Source organism: Tachyglossus aculeatus, chromosome 17 (genome assembly GCF_015852505.1).
Source record: "Tachyglossus aculeatus isolate mTacAcu1 chromosome 17, mTacAcu1.pri, whole genome shotgun sequence".
Classification (NCBI taxonomy): domain Eukaryota; kingdom Metazoa; phylum Chordata; class Mammalia; order Monotremata; family Tachyglossidae; genus Tachyglossus; species Tachyglossus aculeatus.
In genome coordinates, this window is record NC_052082.1 from 40,718,161 (window position 1) to 40,738,314 (window position 20,154).

Here is a 20,154-nt window from a genome sequence, read left to right on the forward strand (position 1 = left end):
TGAGTTCTAATCCCAGACCCGCCATTTGTCTGCTACGTGACTTTGGGCACGTCACTTCACTGGCCCTCAGTCACCTGATCTGTAAAATGGGGATTGAGACTGTGAGCCTCTCGTGGGACTGGGACCGTATCCAATCTGATTTGTTTGTATCTACCCTAGCACTTAGTACAGCGCCTGGCACGTAGTGAGCGCTTAACAAATACCACAATTATTGTTATTACTAGCAGCGGGGTGGACCCAAGCAAATCAGGTTCAATCACCAAGTTCTGTTAGTTTGACCTTCCCAACATAGCTAAAATCCTCCCTTTCCTCTCCCCCCAGACCGCTACCACATTAATTCAAGCACTTGATTGTCCCCGCCTTGATTATGACCTCCCTTGCCTCCTGTCTCTCCCCACTCCAGTCCAAACTTCACTCTCCTTCCCAGATCATTTTTCTACAGAAATGTTCAAGTCCTGTTTCCCTACAACTCAAACATCTCCAGTAGTTGCCCGTCCACTTCCGCATCAAACAGAAACTCCCCAATTTAGGTTTTAAGGCACTCAGTCACCTTTCCCTCTCTTACCACAGCTCGTTGCTCTCCTATTGGAACCCGGCGCACTCACTTCACTCCTCCGAGACCAAAATACTCACTTTACCTCCAGCTTTTCTATGTCGCCGCCGACCTCTAGCCCACATCGTCCCTCTTTATATCCTGTGGACAATTCCTCTCCCCACCTCTCAAGACTTACTGAAGGCCCATCTCCCAGCCAAGTGCTTAATACAGTGCTCTGAACCCAGTGAGCCCTCAATAAATACAATTGACTGACGTGGCCCTTGTCCCGCATGGGACTCCCGGTCTCAATCCCCATTTTACAGATGAGGTAACTGAGGCAGGGAGAAGGTCACACAGCACACGAGTGGCAGAACGTGAGTGGAAGCTCAGGCTTCCAGGCCTGAGCTCTATCCATTTGGCCACACCGAAAGCTGCCGACGCTCCAAGCAGGCCATTTGGAGGGGATGGTTCAGGGGAAACAGGAAATGAGCAAAAGTAAGGATGCGTGGCTTGGTAAAGGAGAACTGAGAGATTTATTGGCCCCTTTGCCCACACTCTGGGCCTTGTTCAGATTCACTGCATAGACTGGGTTGGGGAAGCTGGGTCAGTGGGAAGGCTACAGCACCCTGGGGTTGGGTGTGGAGTCGTGGCCCGGTGCCTGCTGTTTGACACAATCAATCAATCAATCAATCAATCATATTTATTGAGCACTTACTGTGTGAGCACTTGAGAGAGTACAATAGAGAATACAATAGAGAATAGAGAATACAATAGAGAAGCAGCATGGATCAGTGGAAAGAGCACGGGATTTGGAGTCAGAAGTCATCAGTTCAAATCCAGGCTACACCAATTGTCAGCTGTGTGACTTTGGGCAAGTCACTTCTCTGTGCCTCAGTTACCTCGTCTGTAAAATGGGGATTAAGACTGTGAGCCCCACGTGGGACAGCCTGATCGCCTTTTCTCCCCCCAGCGCTTAGAACAGTGCTTTGCACATAGGAAGCGCTAAACAAATACCATCATCATCATTATTTTTACAGTAGAGCAATATAACAGTCACATTCCCTGACCACAGCGAGCTTACAATCTAGGGGGGGACTCAGATATCAATACAAAATATCACATGATTCTGGAGCTCTGTAGGCCCTCAGCTGGGGGGCTTTCCCAGTGGCACGGGCTCATCCGCGCCCTGCCAGTCGATTTCAAAATTTCAGAGGGCTTTGAGCTGGGGCAGTGGTGATGACCGGCACAGTATCATCCGCACTTCCCCGCCCTGCTCCCCGCGACCTAAGGGTCTGTAGGGCAGCTGGGATGACTGAGCAGTCTGAAAGATGGTGGCTCTTGATGCCCAACCACAGCCTATGGTAGCCATAGCCAGACATTTCCTGCTTCTCTGTTCTGGTGGCAGGGTCAGTGATCCGTCCCACACTGTCGGAATAAGTCAGAGAGGTCGGTTGGGGTAGAGACGAGGGGCGCGGTCCCTGGGAAGAAATCCTAATCAAACGATGGAGTTTATTGAATGCTTACTTTGTGCCGAGCACCGAACTAAGCTCCGGGGAGATGAAGCTGGGAATTGGCTTGGAAAAGGGGGGTACAGATTGGAGTTCCTCAGGGAATAGACTCTGGGCCCCATGAGAAGGGGAAGTGACGGGTTCTGGGACGGAAGCGGGTGGTCTCCCTCGGTGGCAATTGCTGCCGGGTCCTCAGTGGCCCAATGGGGGAACCTCTGTCTTCTCCGGGGTGGGCAGCTGCTTCTCCTCAGGGACCGGAGCCAAGTCGGGGGGCTTCTGCCCACACCGGGCCACGGTGAACCGGCTCATGTGCAGGGCCTCTTCGTAGCCCGGGGGGGTCTCTGGGGAGGAGGGCGGCGCCGGCCCGGGCACGGAGCCGTGGGAGTGGGCTACCGCCAGGATCCGGCGGGCGCTGGGCCCGAACACCGACTGGAGGGCTGGCGGAGGGAGAAACAGGGTGGAGCGGTGCGGCCGGGCCACCCCAGACCACCTCGAGCGAGGGTCCGGTCGCTGCCCCTCTCTCGCTCCCTACACTCCGAGGGAGGTCTCCAACCCCAACATGGACCTAAAGCATCCTGTACCCCGTCTCCCTTCTCTGTGAAACAGACTCTCCAGCCCGGTCCCCCGAAACTCAGTTCTGCTCTGGGGCGGAATCTGTCCAGCCTAATGCCTTGAGCCCAGATAATTCTCTGTGAAAGAATCAATCTGTCAATCAATCGGTAGGTGGTTACCGTGTGCCAAGCAAATATCAGAGTCACTGTACTAAGCACTAGGCTAGATAGGAGGTCATCAGTTTGGACACATTCTGTGTCTGTAAAATGGGGAGTAGGACTGTGAGTCCCAAAGAGGGAAACAGAATGCGTCCAAACTACCTCGTAGCTAAACTAGTGCTTAGTACAGTGTGGCACAGAGAAGTGAAGTGAGTTGCCAAAAGTCACAGAGAAGACACATGGCGGAGTTGGGATTCCCAAGCTCCTTGTGTGCAGGGAATGTGTCTACCAACACTACTGTACTGCACTCTTCCAAGTGCTGCGCACCTTCTAATGTTTGATCTATTAATTCTAAAATTTTGCCTAATGGGGATTCTAGAACCCCAGCCCTAGTTTCTGAAGCTCCGGAATTTCAGGTGTTGCAAAGCTGAGCGTTCCCAGGGCTTTTTGACCTCCCTTCTCCCTTCCTTAATCAATCAACCAATCGACCCATCGCATTTCCGAGGGCCCCGGCGTCTCCGCGCCGCGGAGATGGGGGCACTCACAGGTGATGGTGCTCTGGAGCGTGCTGTCGTGGTCGAAGGCGATGACCGTCACCTCGTATGGGGATGGGCCCGCCTCCTCCCCGGTCTGCTGGCGGCTCAGGCAGCAGCGGAGACAGGCCGAGGTCAGTCCACATAGGAGAAGCAGCCCTCCGATCACGACCAGCAACCTGCAGGTCGTCCGTGGGCCACGGTCATCTCTCTGAGACCCCGAGGGGGCCAGACTTGTTGGGGGGTTTGGAGGAGAACTGGGGGGAATCCACTGCCTCGCAACCCACCCAGCCCGGAAGAAAGCATTTCACATCTCGGGCTCTTCCTTGATGGGGAAGAGAGCTAAACCAATAAGCAGCCTGAGACAGGGATGATGCTGAGAGCAGGGGGGCAGAAACCGATCCCTCCAGTGAAATAAAATGGGCACCCAAGGTGCTGAGAGATGCGTGGCACTATTTTGTGTTCATAAGTATATGTATATATGTTTGTACATATTTATTACTCTATTTTACTTGTACATATTTATTCTATTTATTTTATTTGGTTTATATGTTTTGTTTTGTTGTCTGTCTCCCCCTTCTAGACTGTGAGCCCGCTGTTGAGTAGGGAACGTCTCTATTTGTTGCAAACTTGGATTTCCCAAGTGCTTAGTACAGTGCTTTGCACACAGTAAGCGCTCAATAAATACAATTGAATGAATGAATGAATAAGTGCGGAAGGCATAGTGGGAGAGGGATTGTAACTTTCCCCCTTGGATGACCTGTGGTGTTATAAATCCCAGGGAAAAATGACAGTGACAATCGTTTAGCAAATTTGGGGCATGGGTAAAGGGACTTTTGATCCTTCTATTTCCTTAGAGATGGTGGGGTGATGGGTGTTCTGTGTCTCCTGAGGCCTGTGTCCCCAGCATAGGTAGCAGCAGTATGGAGAAAAAGCCACACTGCAGAAACTGAAGACAAAGAGCCCCGAAACGGTGGAGTGAGGAAGGGAAGAGGTCTTAGGGGAAGAGATAGATGTGCTAAGGAGGAGGGTGGGAAAGAGGCTTGAGCTGAATTTTCAGAGAATGGTGAAGAGGAATAGCAGATGGGGGGGTGGGATTTAGAATAGAGGGGGCAACAGTCGTTCCCCACTTTCCCAGAGTGGAGGGGGAGGGCAGGAGTGCCAACAGAGTTGATGCCAGTTTTCCCCAGATTGAGAATCCCATCACAGGGAAGAATGAGAAAGCAACTCAAAGAAAAGAGGTCTCAGGCTTCTGGTCCCTTGTGATGGGACATTTGAGTATTTGCTAGGTTGCTGTGACAAATAAGCTCATAATAATAATGATGATGGCATTTTTTAAGCACTTACTATGGGCAAAGCACTTTTCTAAGTGCTGGGGTAGATACAAGGCAATCAGGTTGTCCTAGGTGGGGCTCACAGTCTTAATCCTCATTTTACAGATGAGGTAACTGAGGCACAGAGAAGCTAAGTGACTTGCCCAAAGTCAGACAGCTGACAATCAGCAGAGGAGAGATTGGAACCCACAAACTCTGATTCCCAGGTCTGTGCTCTTTCCACTAAGCCAAGCTGCTTCTTATGTGTCTGTTTACTTTTATAGTATAATAATAATTATAATGATAGCATTTATTAAGCGCTTACTATGTGCAAAGCACTATTCTAAGCACTGGGGAAGGTTACAAGGTGATCAGGTTGTCCCACAGGGGGCTCACAGTTTGATCCTCGTTTTACAGATGAGGTAACTGAGGCCCAGAGAAGTGAAGTGACTTGCCCAAGGTCACACAGCTGACAAGTGGCGGAGCCGGGATTTGAACCCATGACCTCTGAGTCCAAAACCCGGGCTCTTTCTACTGAGCCACGCTGCCTCTCAAACACTCCCTCAAACACTTAGTGCAGTGCTTTGCATGTAGTAAGTGTTCAATAAGTACCACTGAATAAATGAACTGTTGGGTAGGGACTGTCTATATATGTTGCCAATTTGTACTTCCCAAGCACTTAGTACAGTGCTCTGCACACAGTAAGCGCTCAATAAATACGATTGATGATGATGATGATGATGATGATGGCAGCGTGGCTCAGTGGAAAGAGCCCGGGCTTTGGAGTCAGAGGTCAGGGGTTCAAATCCCGGCTCCGCCAATTGTCAGCTGGGTGACTTTGGGCAAGTCACTTAACTTCTCTGTGCCTCAGTTACCTCATCTGTAAATGGGGATCAAGACTGTGAGCCCCCCGCGGGACAACCTGATTACCTTGTATCCCCCCAGCGCTTAGAACAGTGCTTTGCACATAGTAAGCGCTTAATAAATACCATCATTATGATTATTATTATCATTATTATTTCTGGGACATTTGGACTTACCAGATATACCAGAGGTGAACCCAGTCGGTAGTCACGCAGCTGGGGAAGAGAGGGAGAGGGAGAGGGAAGGAAGAATGACTCTGCTGGTGTTTTCCTGCCAATCTCTTTCTTCTGGGACTGTACTGGGTGTCGTGCTCACCGCGTTGAAGGCAGGGTGACCGGTGGGAGCTAGGGTGGGCCAGCCACTGAGCACGCCACGGCTTCCTTCGGGCTACCAGCTCTGTCTATTAGGTAACACTCCCCAACGGTCCCCTCCCGTCCCCTCCCACGGCCTTAATTCCGCCACTGCTCCTAATTCAGCTGTAGTGGACTCCCCCTTCCCCTTTCCTCCGTCTGAGAGTCTGAACCCCGGGGTCCGAGTGGCCTCCATCTCCAAAGGCCGCACTCATCATCATCATCAATCGTATTTATTGAGCGCTTACTGTGTGCAGAGCACTGTACTAAGCGCTTGGGAAGTACAAGCCGGCAACATATAGAGACAGTCCCTACCCGACAGTGGGCTCACAGTCTAAAAGGGGGAGACAGAGAACCAAACCAAATATACTAACAAAATAAAATAAATAGAATAGATATGTACAAGTAAAATAAATAAGCCTGGCTCTCTCTGGGAGCACTTTGAGAGGAGCAGTAACAAAGACCGATAGTTGAGCACGGTGCTTCCCCCTTGGAGGGGGGGTCGTGGCTCATAATAATAAATGATATTTGTTAAAAATAATAATAATAATAACGATGACATTTGTTAAGCGCTTACTATGTTCTAAGCACTGGGGGCATACAAGGTAATCAGGTTGTCCCACATGGGGCTCACAGTCTTAATCCTCATTTTCCAGATGAGGTAACTGAGGCCCAGAGAATAATAATAATAATAATGATGGCATTTATTAAGCGCTTACTATGTGCAAAGCACTGTTCTAAGCGCTGGGGAGGTTACAAGGTGATCAGGTTGTCCCACGGGGGGCTCACAGTCTTCAGCCCCATTTTACAGATGAGGGAATTGAGGCATAGAGAAGTGAAGTGACTTGCCCAAAGTCACCCAGCTGACAATTGGTGGAGCCGGGATTTGAACCCATGACCTCTGACTCCCAAGCCCGTGTTCTTTCCATTGAGCCGCACTGCTCCTCTAAGCAACACTTGTTAAGTGCTTACTATTAGGTTCAAACACTGTTCTAAGCCCTGGGGTAGATACAAGTAAACAGTCCTGTCTCACTTTGGGCGCCCAGCCTTAATCCCCATTTTACAGATGAGGTAACTGAGGTACAGAGAAGTTAAGTTACTTGCCCGAGGTCACACAATAGACATGGGGTAGAGCTGGGATTGGAACCCAGGTCCTTCCGACTCCAAGATCCGTGCTTTATCCACTAGACCATGCTGCTTTATAATAATAATAATAATAATAATAATAATAATAATAATAATGATGGCATTTATTAAGTGCTTACTATGTGCAAAGCACTGTTCTAAGCACTGGGGAGGTTACAACGTAATCAGCTTGTCCCACATGGGGCTCACAGTCTTAATCCCCATTTTCCAGATGAGGTAACTGAGGCACAGAGAAGTGAAGTAATAATAATAATAATAATGGCATTTATTAAAAGCTTACTATGTGCAAAGCACTGTTCTAAGTGCTGGGGAGGTTACAAGGTGATTAGACTGTGAGCCCACTGTTGGGTAGGGACTGTCTCTATATGTTGCCAACTTGTACTTCCCAAGCGCTTAGTACAGTGCTCTGCACACAGTAAGCACTCAATAAATACAATTGATTGATTGATCAGCTTGTCCCAAGTGGGGCTCCCAGTCTTCATCCCCATTTTACAGACGAGGTAACTGAGGCACAGAGAAGTTAAGTGACTTGCCCAAAGTCACACAGCTGACAAGTGGCGGACCTGGGATTCGAACCCATGATCTCTGACTCCAAAGCCCGGGCTCTTTCCACTGAGCCGACTGCCCAAAGTCACACAGCTGACAGTTGGCGGAGCCGGGATTTGAACCCATGACCTCTGACTCCAAAGCCCGGGCTCTTTCCACTGAGCCATGCTGCTTTCCTCTGTGCACCCCAGGATTTGGGTCAGCCGGCCATCATTTTGAATGTGCAAGCGACGACGTGCTCCCCAGCACACCTGCATGCGAGCAACGTGTAGGTGGCCCGGACACGAGTGCAGAACGTGCGTGCATTCCAAACAAGGTCTCTGAGAAACAGCGTGGCTCAGTGGAAATAATAATAATGATGATGGTATTTGTTAAGCGCTTACTATGTGCAAAGCACTGTTCTAAGCGCTAGGGAGGTCACAAGGTGATCAGGTTGTCCCACAGGGGGCTCACAGTATTAATCCCCATTTGACAGATGAGGAAACTGAGGCCCAGAGAAGTTAAGTGACTTGCCCAAAGTCACACAGCTGACAAGTGGTGGAGCCGGGATTCGAACCCATGACCTCTGACTCCCAAGCCCGGGCTCTTTCCACTGAGCCACGCTGCTTCTCCAAAAGCAGCCCAGGCTTTGGAGTCAGCGGTCATGGGTTCAAATCCCAGCTCTGCCACTTGTCAGCTGTGTGACTTTGGGCAAGTCACTTCACTTCCCTGAGCCTCAGTTCCCTCATCTGGAAAATGGGGATTAAGGATGTGAGCCCCACGTGGGACAACATGATAACCTTGTATCTCCCCAGCGCTTAGAACAGTGCTTTGCACATAGTAAGCGCTTAATAAATGAAATTTTTAAAAAAAGCTATTACCATCTGGGAGCCACAGAAGGATCTGGAAGGATTCTGACCTCCCCACTCTCCTCTTCATCGGTACAAAACTTACGGCAGTGGAGAAGGTTTATCTGTGTGACTGTGCTGCATGACTTTGGGCAAATTACCTAAATTCTCTGTGCCTTAGTTTACCTCACCTGTGAAATGGGGATTTAATCCTCCTCCCTCCATTTTCGACTGTGGGACGGGGACTGTGTCCAACCTGATAAACTTGCAACCACCCAAATCCTTAGAACAGTGCCTGACACTTAGGAAGTGTTTCACTGAAGCAACGTGGCTCAATGGAAAGAGCCTGGGTTTTGGAGTCAGAGGTCATGGGTTCCTCCAATTGTCAGCTGTGTGACTTTGGCTGAGACACTTCACTTCTCTGGGCCTCAGTTACCTCATCTGGAAAATGGGGATGAAGACTGTGAGCCCCCCATGGGACAACCTGATCACTTTGTAACCTCCACAGCGCTTAGAACAAGCAATCAATCAATCAATCAATCGTATTTATTAAGCGCTTACTGTGTGCAGAGCACTGTACTAAGCACTTGGGAAGTACAAGTTGGCAACATATAGAGACAGTCCCTACTCAACAGTGGGCTCACCGTCTAGAAGAGGGAGACAGAGAACAAAACCAAACATATTAACAAAATAAAATAAATAGAATAGATATGTACAAGTAAAATAAATAAATAGAGTAATAAATATGTACAAACATATATACAGGTGCTGTGGGGAAGGGAAGGAGATAAGACGATGGGGATGGAGAGGGGGACGAGGGGGAGAGGAAGGAGGGGGCTCAGTCTGGGAAGGCCTCCTGGAGGAGGTGAGCTCTCAGTAGGGCCTTGAAGGGAGGAAGAGAGCTAGCTTTGCAGATGTTGGGAGGGAGGGCATTCCAGGCCCGGGGGATGACGTGGGCCGGGTGTCGACGGCGGAACAGGTGAGAACGAGGCATGGTGAGGAGATTAGCGGCAGAGGAGCAGAGGGTGCGGGGTGGGCTGTAGGAGGAGAGAAGGGAGGTGAGGTAGGAGGGGGCGAGGTGATGGACAGCCTTGAAGCCCAGGGTGAGGAGTTTCTGCCCGATGCACAGATTGATTGGTAGCCACTGGAGATTTTTGAGGAGGGGAGTAACATGCCCAGAGCATTTCTGGACAAAGACAATCCGGGCAGCAGCATGAAATATGGATTGAAGTGAGGAGAGACACGAGGATGGGAGATCGGACAGGAGGCTGATGCAGTAGTCCAGACAGGATAGAATGAGAGCTTGAACGAGCAGGGTAGTGGTTTGGATGGAGAGGAAAGGGCAGATCTTGGCAATGTTGTGGAGCTGCGACCGGCAGGTTTTGGTGACAGGTTGGATGTGAGGGGTGAATGAGAGAGCGGAGTCAAGGGTGACACCAAGGTTGTGCGCTTGTGAGACGGGAAGGATGGTAGTGCCGTCAACAGTGATGGGAAAGTCAGGGAGAGGGCAGGGTTTGGGAGGGAAGACAAGGAGTTCAGTCTTGGACATGTTGAGTTTGAGGTGGTGGGCAGACATCCAGATGGAGATGTCCTGAAGCCAGGAGGAGATGCGAGCCTGGAGGGAGGGGGAGAGAGCAGGGGCAGAGACGTAGATCTGGGTGTCATCAGCGTAGAGATGATAGTTGAAGCCATGGGAGTGAATGAGGTCACCAAGGGAGTGAGTGTAGATCGAGAACAGAAGGGGACCAAGCACTGAACCTTGGGGAACCCCCACAGTGAGATAATGGGAGGGGGAGGAGGAGCCTGAAAAAAAGACTGAGAATGAACGACCTGAGAGATGAGGAGAACCAGGAGAGGATGGAGTCTGTGAAGCCAAGGTTGGATAGTGTGTTGAGGAGAAGGGGGTGGTCCACAGTGTTGAAGGCAGTTGAGAAGTCGAGGAGGATTAGGATAGAGTAAAAGCCGTTGGATTTGACAAGCTGGAGGTCATTGGTGACCTTTGAGAGGGCAGTTTCCGTGGAATGTAGTGGACGGAAGCCAGACTGGAGAGGGTCGAGGAGAGAGTTGGTGTTGAGGAATTCGAGGCAGCGTGTGTAGACAGCTCGTTCAAGGAGTTTGGAAAGGAATGGTAGGAGGGAGATGGGGCGATAACTAGGAGGTGAGGTGGGGTCAAGAGTGGGTTTTTTCAGGATGGGAGAGACATGGGCATGTTTGAAGGCAGAGGGGAAGAAACCAGTGAAAAGTGAGCAGTTGAAGATGGAAGTTAAGGAAGGGAGAAGGGACGGAGCGAGTGATTTCATGAGATGAGAGGGAATGGGTCAGAAGCACAGGTGGCCGGAGTAACACTTGCGAGGAGGGAGGAGAGCTCCTCTGAGGATACTGCTGGGAAGGACGGGAGAGTAGCAGAGAGTGTTGAGAGCCGGGGGGTTGGAGAAGTGGAGGGAGTGACTTTGGGGAGGTCAGACCTGATGGATTTAATTTTATTAATGAAGTAGGAGGCCAGATCGTTGGGGGTGAGGGAAGGAGGAGGGGGAGGAACTGGGGGCCTGAGAAGGGAGTTGAATGTACGGCAGAGCTGATGGGGATGATGGGCATGGGTGTCAGTAAGGGAGGAGAAGTAGTTTTGTCTGGCAGAGGAGAGGGCTGAGTTAAGGCAGGAAAGGATAAACTTGAAGTGAACGAGGTTGGCATGGTGTTTAGACTTTCAACCGCTAGTGCTTTGACCATAGCAAGTGCTTAATAAATGCCATTATTATTATTATTGTTATTATTATTCACTTATCTGTGGAGCCAGCCCAGAATGGAAAAGAATGGATGGTGTTTTCTCACCTAAATTTTCTAATCTGTCCATGCTGCACTACAGAGTTTAGTTAATTGTGGGGAGCGGAGGTGAGGGGGAGTAGGAGGCACTTCTTCCTGCTGTACAGGTGGAAAGTAACTTCAGTGGACCCCAAAACAAAGGCTTCTGACTTTCCTCCATCGTCCCCCTCTCCCAGATCCTTAAATGAAAGTCACTTTGGAGTCACGTCCTGCACAGCTTGGTGACAGGGAATGAGAAAAGGCTTCCCACCTTGAATGTCACAGGGTTGGGTATCTCCCCCCTAGACTTTGGCACAGGAATTGTGTCCAACTTGAAACAGTATGGCCTAATGGAAAGAGCCCAGGCCTAGGAAGTTCGAATCCCAGCTCCACCATGTACCTGCTGAGTGACCTTGGGCAAGTCACTTAACTTCTCTGGGCCTTGGTTTTCTCATCTGCAAAATGGGGATTCAATACCTGCTCTCCCTCCTACTTAAAAGAGGGAGCCCCAGACGAGACCTGATTATCTTGGATCTACCCTAGTGCTTGGCACATAAAATATGAATAACATATTATCATTAATATTACTGTTATTATTATCTACCCTAGTGCTTGGCACATAAAATATGAATGACATATTATCATTAATATTACTGTTATTATTATCTATCCCAGAGCTTAGCATGTAGTAAGCACTTAACAAATATCACCACTATTCTTCTTACCTGCCCTGCCTTGCAGATTCACAAATAACCATGATAGAGAAGCAGTACGGAGTAATGGTTAGAGCCTGGGACTGGGAGTTGGCAGGACCTGGGTTCTAATCCCATCTCCACCACGAGTCTGCTGTGTGACCTTGAGCAAGTCATTTCACTTCTCTGGGCCTCATCTGGAAAATGGGGATTGAGACTGTGAGCCCCATGTGGGACAGGGACCATGCCCAACCTGATTAACTTGGATCCACCCCAGTGTTTAGAACACTGCTTAGCACAGAGTAAGTGCGTAACAAATACCAGAATTACTATAAGAATCATAAATCACTTTCTGTAATCCTCTTGAGCCCTATATTCTCTTCTTTCCCGGACCTCTCTTGGCTGACATTTTTTGTGTGGTATTTGTTAAGCGCTTCCTAGGTGTCAGGCACTGTGATAGGCAATGGAGCAAATGCGAGTTTATATCAGGTTGGACACAGTCCCTGTCCCACTGTCTAAACTGGAGGGAGGAGGATTTAATCCCCATTTTACAGATGAGGTAGCTAAGGCACAGAGAAGTTATGTCATTTGCCCAGAGTTACACAGCAAAGAATTGGCAGGGGCCAAGATTAGAACCTATGCAGTTTCCAGTACGCCATGCTGCTTCTTAGTCATAACTAAGGTTTGGAACTGTTATGGGAAAGGAGGTGCCTCCACTCCCCGTATTTCTGCTAGACTTGCAGCCGTGTGGAAAAATTATACCGGAGGCTCAAAGGGTCCTCCGTGTCCACTCAGCCTGAGGAGTCCCAGGAGAGAGAGTGAGGAGTTTGGGGATGGTGTGAGGCCAGCCAGCCCTACTGCAACTTTAATTTGCAGTAATTAAGCTGACTTTAATTCTGCCTGGCTGGAGGAAGGTTGACCGAGCAGACGCACTCTCAGAAACATTGTCTTCAGGATTCCCCTACTTCTTACTGTTTTTTAACATCAAGAGATAGTAGCGAGGGTATTCTTAGTCTGTGCCCAGCATAGTGCTCAGCAACGAGGTAGGTACTCGGAAAAAGATTCATTTCACCATCGGTAGGGTGTTGCCCACCCCAGTGATCCCCTTGCTTTGCTTCTTCTCCCTCCCTGTCAGGGTGACGGGTTGGGGCAGGGGATACTCACTGCTCAGAATTCACACAGCCTTCCTCGCCTCTCGCCCGAGGAAGCTGTAGGGAGAGGGAAACAGCTCCGGACAGTTGAACCCGCCTCTTGCTGCCATCGATCCTTTAAATATCGTCCCTCACCCATCCCGGTACTCCCAGCCCCCAGACAAGAATTTCCTTCCCTAGCTGGGACCCCCTGGGCTGGTCATTGACATTGACTCTGTGATGGACTCCCCCGACAGTGGCAGTGATTCTACTGCTGAGTCTTCCCGCATTTCACCAGTCACACACACACACACACCCCACACAAACACCCAGCTCCCCAGCTGCTAGCTCCAAAGCCAAGTTGATGCTTGGAGAATGGAGCATCCTTACTGGGTGTGGGGCAATTTGAGGAAAACCCTTTTCTCCCCCTGGGCAGGGAGGGTGCTGGACTGGGGAGCTAGGCCAGTCTCAAGGGCAGATCCGAACCTGCCTCTCCTCTCGGGTGAATCCAGGAATCCGTGAGAGCCTATAGCAATCTACTCCCACCAAGTGCCCTGAGTCCCCCCAGTAGCCCTGATCCAGCTCTAGAGCCGCCCTCCTCCCCCCGGCTGCCAAAACCTAAGCCCCTGGTCAGCTCTGATTCCACGCAAAAGGACTCGGTGTTTCGCCAGAGACGGTGTCTCCTCATCCCAACAGAAACGGGCTTTTCCTGTCTTACCGCCTCTTCATCTCACGCACTTCCTAACGACAACCCACTCCAACCCCTAACTGAAGCTGAGATCAGAGAACCGCTCCAAGCCCATATGATGCTCTGAGGATTTGAAGAAATGTGTCCTCATCTTGGAGGGAAAGGGGGAAAAGAGGGATCTCTGCATGACCCCTTTAAGGCCCTGGGGACAACCTACAGATATCCACCTCACCCACCCCTTCAGCTGTGGAAGCAGGCCCTCCAGGGCCCAATCTCAAAGCCCTTTATGTTGGAGGGGCTGAGGTCAGGGCTGTGGCTAACACTGCCGATTCCGTGACTCGACTCACCTGGGACAGATACACCAGAGCGGGAAAGGTCAGTGTCCAGTGCCGAGTCACCATGGCCGGAGTGGTAGCACCTGTGGGATCACAGACCCCAGACCAGTATCTCCCGTCTCAACCAAGGCCCTCCCGAGTCTTACACCCAGGCCGCTAGAACGACGAGAGCCCCCCTCCGATAGAAAACTTCTCTCCTTTGACTTTCACTCCTTATGTCTTTCTTTCTTTCCTTCCTTTTTTTTTTTTTGGCTCTTTTCCCTGGCTCTTTCTGAGTCTTCTCCTCTACTCTTCCATCTGCTCCTCTTCTCCTCCCCTTCTAGACTGTAAGCTCCTTGTGGGCCGGGACCATGTCTTCCAACTCTGTTGTTTTGTCCTCTCTCAAGCGCCCAGTTCACTGCAATGATTGATTCTCCCTTTCCACCTCTTTCTCTTTCCCTCCCTTCTTTCCCACTCTTCTCTCACTTTCCTTTCTCTCTCCTTCTCCTTCTCCGACACCCTTGACCTTCTGGCGGGAGCCACTGATAGGCTTCTTCCTGGGGTGGCCAGCTGTGGTGAGAGGGTTGTCGGCAGGAAGGCTGCTCAAAGCGGAGGGTCTCCTTCCTCTCTTTCTCCTCTGTCCAGGAAGCAGATGTCCATCCTCCCCCTTCCCTGCAAGGCTCCGGAGAGACTATTGGCGGTTGAAGGTGACGGTATTGACCTCTGCGTTTCCCCTCCCTCCCCCTGCATCTGAAGCCAGTTACACGCCAGTTACATGCCTTTCCTTGTCCTGGGTCATTTATCCCAACCCCAGGAGAGTAGTGGAATGGCTGCCCAACCATCTGGAACACCATCTTGGCCGGGGGGAAGTTGGGGTGGGAGGAAGTAGATGGTGATGGGACTCTCCTTGTGGCCCCACTGGAATTGATCTCCAGTTCCCCATCTCTCAGACCCTCTTAGGTGCCTGGCCTGGCACCTTGAACCCCTCTTGCCCCTATCCCAGCCAGACCTATTCCCTGGATTGCCTACAGCTTGCCGAGTCCCTCAACTTCCCAACTGTGCCAATTCCCTCCACCTCACAACTGTGTTAGTCTCTTCGGACTCAAAGCTGCCCGACTCAGAGTCATGCCGGCCCCCACAGACAAAGCTGGGTCAATCCCCTCAGGCTCCCAACCCCCACAGACTCACAGCTGTTCCAGCTCCCACAGATCGACAACTTCCACAGACTCACACAGCCTCAGTCTCACAGCCCTCTCAAGATTCACAACCCTTACAATTCACAACTCCCTCAGACACAACCTCCGCAGACTCACACCCTACATGGACTTACAACCCCCACAGATCACAACCCCCACAGAGTCACAACACCCTCAGACGCACAGTTACATTGTTCAATTCTCTCTCCCCATGTAGATTCCATTACTATTCCTTCTACAGTTCCCCACATTATTCCTTGAATGGAAAACTTCTTTATATCTAATGTTGCATGTTCAGACTATCCACAATATGCGTGGAGGTGGCCTAATACATATATGTAATCCCCACTCTGTAAGAGGCGACCCTGAAAATCAGCATGAGCCCAAAGACTAGAATCTAGAAGAAACCAAGCAGTGGGACAAATAAGAATGCAATAAAAACAGCAAATCCACTCCAAGGCTCTGGTCCCATTCTTGTTCAGGCTCCTAAGCCAATTCATCAATCAATCAATCAATCAATGACATTTATTGAGCACTTACTGTGTGCAGAGCACTGTGCCAAGTGTTCAGAGAGTACAATACAATAGAGTTGGCACCTGCCCCAATGGAACCGATCTGCTCTTATAGAGTCCTGGCCAAGAATTTAGGTTCAGAGAGTGAGATAATGAGGTGCTGTTCCAACTCAGCATCTTTAAACCACATGCCCTTTACATATCGTATATGTTGCCGATTTATACTTCCCAAGCGCTTAGTACAGTACTCTGCACACAGTAAACGCTCAATAAATACGATTGATTGATTGATTGATTTTGGGGTGAGGGGGCCTGGGAGATTCTCTGCAGGTCCCTCTCCATTCTGTCCCACAGCTGATAGTCGAAGCTCTAGCCGCCTAATGCCCCTTATAATTCCTGTCACTTCCCCTTTTCTTGCTCCAGAGCTTCTGTCACCACCCCACTTCCACCTCTCCCTGCCATCCTCCCTCACTAATGTGCCCTTTTTCATCTCTCCCTCCTTTCTCCTTCCCTCCCTCTTTCTCTCCCCCTTTCCAGCCACATGATCCCTGTCCTCCCGCTAGCTCCTTGCCCTGTGGGTCCCCAACTAATGGGGTGGAACGGAATGTTTTTAGTTATGACCTACTTGTTGCTCCCTTCTTTAATGCCCCTCCTGATCCCATTCCCGCTCCCTCCCCGTCTCTGCTTGCCGGCAAATGGACCTCCTGTCCCTCACCGGCCTGGGCTTGAGGCCTGTCACAGTCTGGCCCTGACCCGCTTGCTCTGCGTGATCAAGGAGGTTCGGAGGTCAGAGGATGCAGGGACCCCGAGATGGGATGACCAGAGTGATGGAGAAGGAAGGATAAGGGTGGAGGGGACAGGGAAAATGGGGTCTTGCTCCAATCCCTCAGGCTCTTGTTGGGGCCTTGTTAAACTGGTAAATCATTAGCTTCCACAAGTATTATTAGTTGCCTGGAGCCTGAAGCAGAACAGATGGAGTGGCACAGACGCATAGGCTGGCACTCTCACACATCCACACAAGCACACGTGCACTGGTGTTCCTCCCTATATACATTTACACATAGGCACAGACACAAATACTGTAATACTATAATAACAATTGTTATTATTATGTGCAATCGGTATCTGTTGATCGCTTACTATGTGCCAAGCACCGTTCTAAGCGCTAAGGTAGATACAAGGTAATCAGGTCGCCCTATGCGGGGCTCATGGCCTTAATCCCCATTTTACAGATGAGGTAACTGAGGCACAGAGAAGTGAAGTGACGTGCCCAAAGTCACACAGCAGACATGTGGGGGAACTGGGGTTCAGTCCGTGTTCTCTCCACTAAGTCACGCTGCTTCTGCTAATAGGTTACTTGCATCATTATAATAATCATAATATTGCAATAATTAAAAATGATACAAGTAGCCCATTAGTATCATTAGTAATAATAATAATAATTATTATTATTACACACAAACAAGAAGTAATACGTCCTAGTGGAAAGGGCACAGGACTGGGATTTAGAAGTCCCGGGTTCTCAAACCAGCTTGACTACTTTCCTACCGTGTAGCCTTGGACAAATAATCAATCAATCAATTATTAATAATAATAGTAATTGCAATATTTGTTAAATATGAACCGAGCACGGAACGATTTAGCACCCAACCTTTGCACTTGGTTCGAGAAGCAAAGTACAAAACAATCCATCAATGGTATTTATTGAGCACTTACTATTCATTCATTCATTCAGTCATATTTATTGAGCGCTTACTGTGTGCAGAGCACTGTACTAAGTGCTTGGGAGAGGCAGCGTGGCTTAGTGGAAAGAGCACAGGTTTTGGAGTCCGAGGTCATGGGTTCAAATCCCGGCTCCGCCAATTGTCAGCTGTGTGACGTTGGGCAAGTCACTTGACTTCTCTGTGCCTCAGTTCCCTCATCTGTAAAATGGGGATTAAGACTGTGAGCCCCCCGTGGGGCAACCTGATCACCTTGTCACCTCCCCAGTGCTTAGAACAGTGCTTTGTACATAGTAAGTGCTTAATAAATGTCATTATTATTATTATTATTATTAAGTACAAGTTGGCAGTGTGCAGAACACTGCACTAAGCACTTGGCAAAGTATAGTACAACAGAAGGAGAAGACTCTTTCCCTACCCACAGTGAGTTTACAGTCTAGAAGGGGAAACAGACATTAATATAAACATCTGTGATGTATGAAATATTATAAGATGTACAATAAAGTATGTGCCATGTAATTATAATTATACCATTATAATCTTATGCTTATTGCATTATATTATGCATTATAAAATATATTATAAAGTATAAATTATTGTACTCTCCTAAGCGCTTAGTAATTTGGTATTTGTTAGGCACTTACTACATGCCAAGCACTGTTCTAAGCACTGAGCACTGTTCTAAGTGCTTAGTAGAGTGCTTTGCACCAAGTAAGTGCTCGATAAATACGATTGAATGAATAAATAATGAATAACTGGGAAGCAGCAAGGCCTAGGGGAAAGCGTGCGGGTCTGGGAGTGAGAGGAACTGGGTTCTAATCCCACCTCTGCCATTTACCTGCCGAGTGACCTTGGACAAGTCACTTACTAAGACTCAGCTCCCTCGACCACAAAATGGGGTTTCAATACCTGTTTTCTCTTCTATTTAAAACTTGAGCTCCATATGGAATCTGATTATCTTGTATCTACCCCAGTGCTTAGTACGTACTTAACAAATACCACAATTATCATTAGAAAGTAATATAAAGCAAATTTTATATTCCCTGCTCACAAAGCACTTAGTAAGCACTAAACAAATACCACAGTTATCATTAGAAATAAATATAAAGCAAATTTTACATTCCCTGCTCACAAGGAGCTTACACTCTAATGGGAGAGACTAATATATGAGACTAATATGAGACTAATATGAAAAGCAGCGTGGCTCAATGGAAAGAGCCCGGGCTTTGGAGTCAGAGGTCATGTGTTCAAACCCCGGCTCCACCAATTGTCAGCTGTGTGACTCTGGGCAAGTCACTTAACTTCTCTGGGCCTCCGTTACCTCATCTGTAAAATGGGGATTAAGACTGTGAGCCCCACGTGGGACAACTTGATCACCTTGTAACCTCCCCAGCACTTAGAACAGTGCTTTGCACATAGTAAGCGCTTAACAAATGCCATTATTTTTATTTATTTATTTATTTTTAATATAAAAGGTTTTACATGCAGAGAAATCCAAAATAATTCAATATAAGATTGAAGTATATGTGCCTGTTTTGAAGATGGGGATAAATAAATGCCTAAGGGTTAGCGATGCTCAAATACTGGCAGTTCTTCCCTGACATCTCCAGAATCCACCCCTTCCTCTCATCACACTGTCATCTCCTGACTCGACGACCGCATGCTTGGTATAGTCCTTGGCACTTAGTAAGCACTTGGCAAATACCACAATTATCATTAGAAATCAATACAAAGCAAATTTTACATTTCCTGCTCACAAGGAGCTTACACTCTAATGGGAGAGACTAATGTAAAAGGTTTTACATGCAGAGAAATCCAAAATAATTCAATATAAGATTGAAGTATATGTGCCCGTTTTGAAGGTGGGGATAAATAAATGCCTAAGGGTTAGCGATGCTCAAATATTGTCAGTTCTTCCCTGATATCTCCAGAATCCACCCCTTCCTCTCATCACACTGTCATCTCCCGACTCGACTACTGCATCAGCCGCGTCTCAGCCCTTTTTACCCTCCAGTTTCTTGGCTCGTCTATCAATAATTCACTCTGCTGACCGGATCGGTTACATATATTTGTACTCTATTGATCTCTGTTAACCTTTGATATATGTTTGCGTCAGTCTCCCCTGTTAAATTACGTCCCTAGTACACAGTTTATGCCTACTTGTCCTATTTTACTTAGAGAAGCAGCCTGGCTAGCGGAAAGATCATTCATTCAGTCGTATTTGTTGAGCACTTACTGTGTGCAGAGCACTGGACTAAGCGCTTATGGGCCTGGGACTCAAAGGACCTGGGTTCTAATCCCAGCTCTGCCATGTATCAGCTGTGCGAACTTGGGCAATTCACTTAACATCTTTTTTATGGTATTTTTCAAGCACTTAATATGCGCCGGACACTGTACTAAGCGCTGGGGTAGATTGGACACAGTCCATCTCCGACACGGAGCTCACGTTCTTAATCCTCGTTTCATAGATGAGGTAACTGAGGCACAGAGAAGTGAAGTGACCTGCCCAAGATCCCACAGCAGACAAGTGACGGAGTCAGGATTAGAACCGATGATCTTCTGACTCTCTGGTCTGTCTTGGCTCAGTGGAAAGAGCACGGGCTTTGGAGTCAGAGGTCATGGGTTCGAATCCCAACTCCGGCACATGTCTGCTGTGTGATCTTGGGCAAGTCGCTTAACTTCTCTGGGCCTCAGTTACCTCATCTGGAAAATGGGGATTAAGTCTGTGAGCCCCATGTGGGACAACCTGATCACCCTGTATCCTCCCCAG

General features: G+C 48.9%; 1 protein-coding gene across 2 annotated transcripts; it reads right to left on the reverse strand.

Annotated features, from left to right (window-relative positions):
- Positions 1–1,580: 1,580 nt before the first annotated feature.
- Positions 1,581–14,834, reverse strand: TMEM52B (transmembrane protein 52B). Of its 2 annotated transcripts, XM_038759431.1 has the most exons (5): positions 13,989–14,833; positions 12,988–13,031; positions 5,640–5,678; positions 3,299–3,465; positions 1,581–2,480 (listed from the first exon to the last, which is right to left on the reverse strand). In XM_038759431.1, exons 1-5 carry the CDS (start codon positions 14,040–14,042, stop codon positions 2,236–2,238), a joined length of 549 nt encoding a protein of 182 aa, XP_038615359.1. In that variant the 5' UTR covers positions 14,043–14,833; the 3' UTR covers positions 1,581–2,235. The 2 variants fall into 2 exon arrangements, with proteins under 2 accessions (XP_038615359.1, XP_038615360.1); XM_038759432.1 differs by lacking the exon at positions 5,640–5,678 and having other exon boundaries at positions 13,989–14,834.
- Between the last annotated feature and the right edge of the window lie 5,320 nt (positions 14,835–20,154).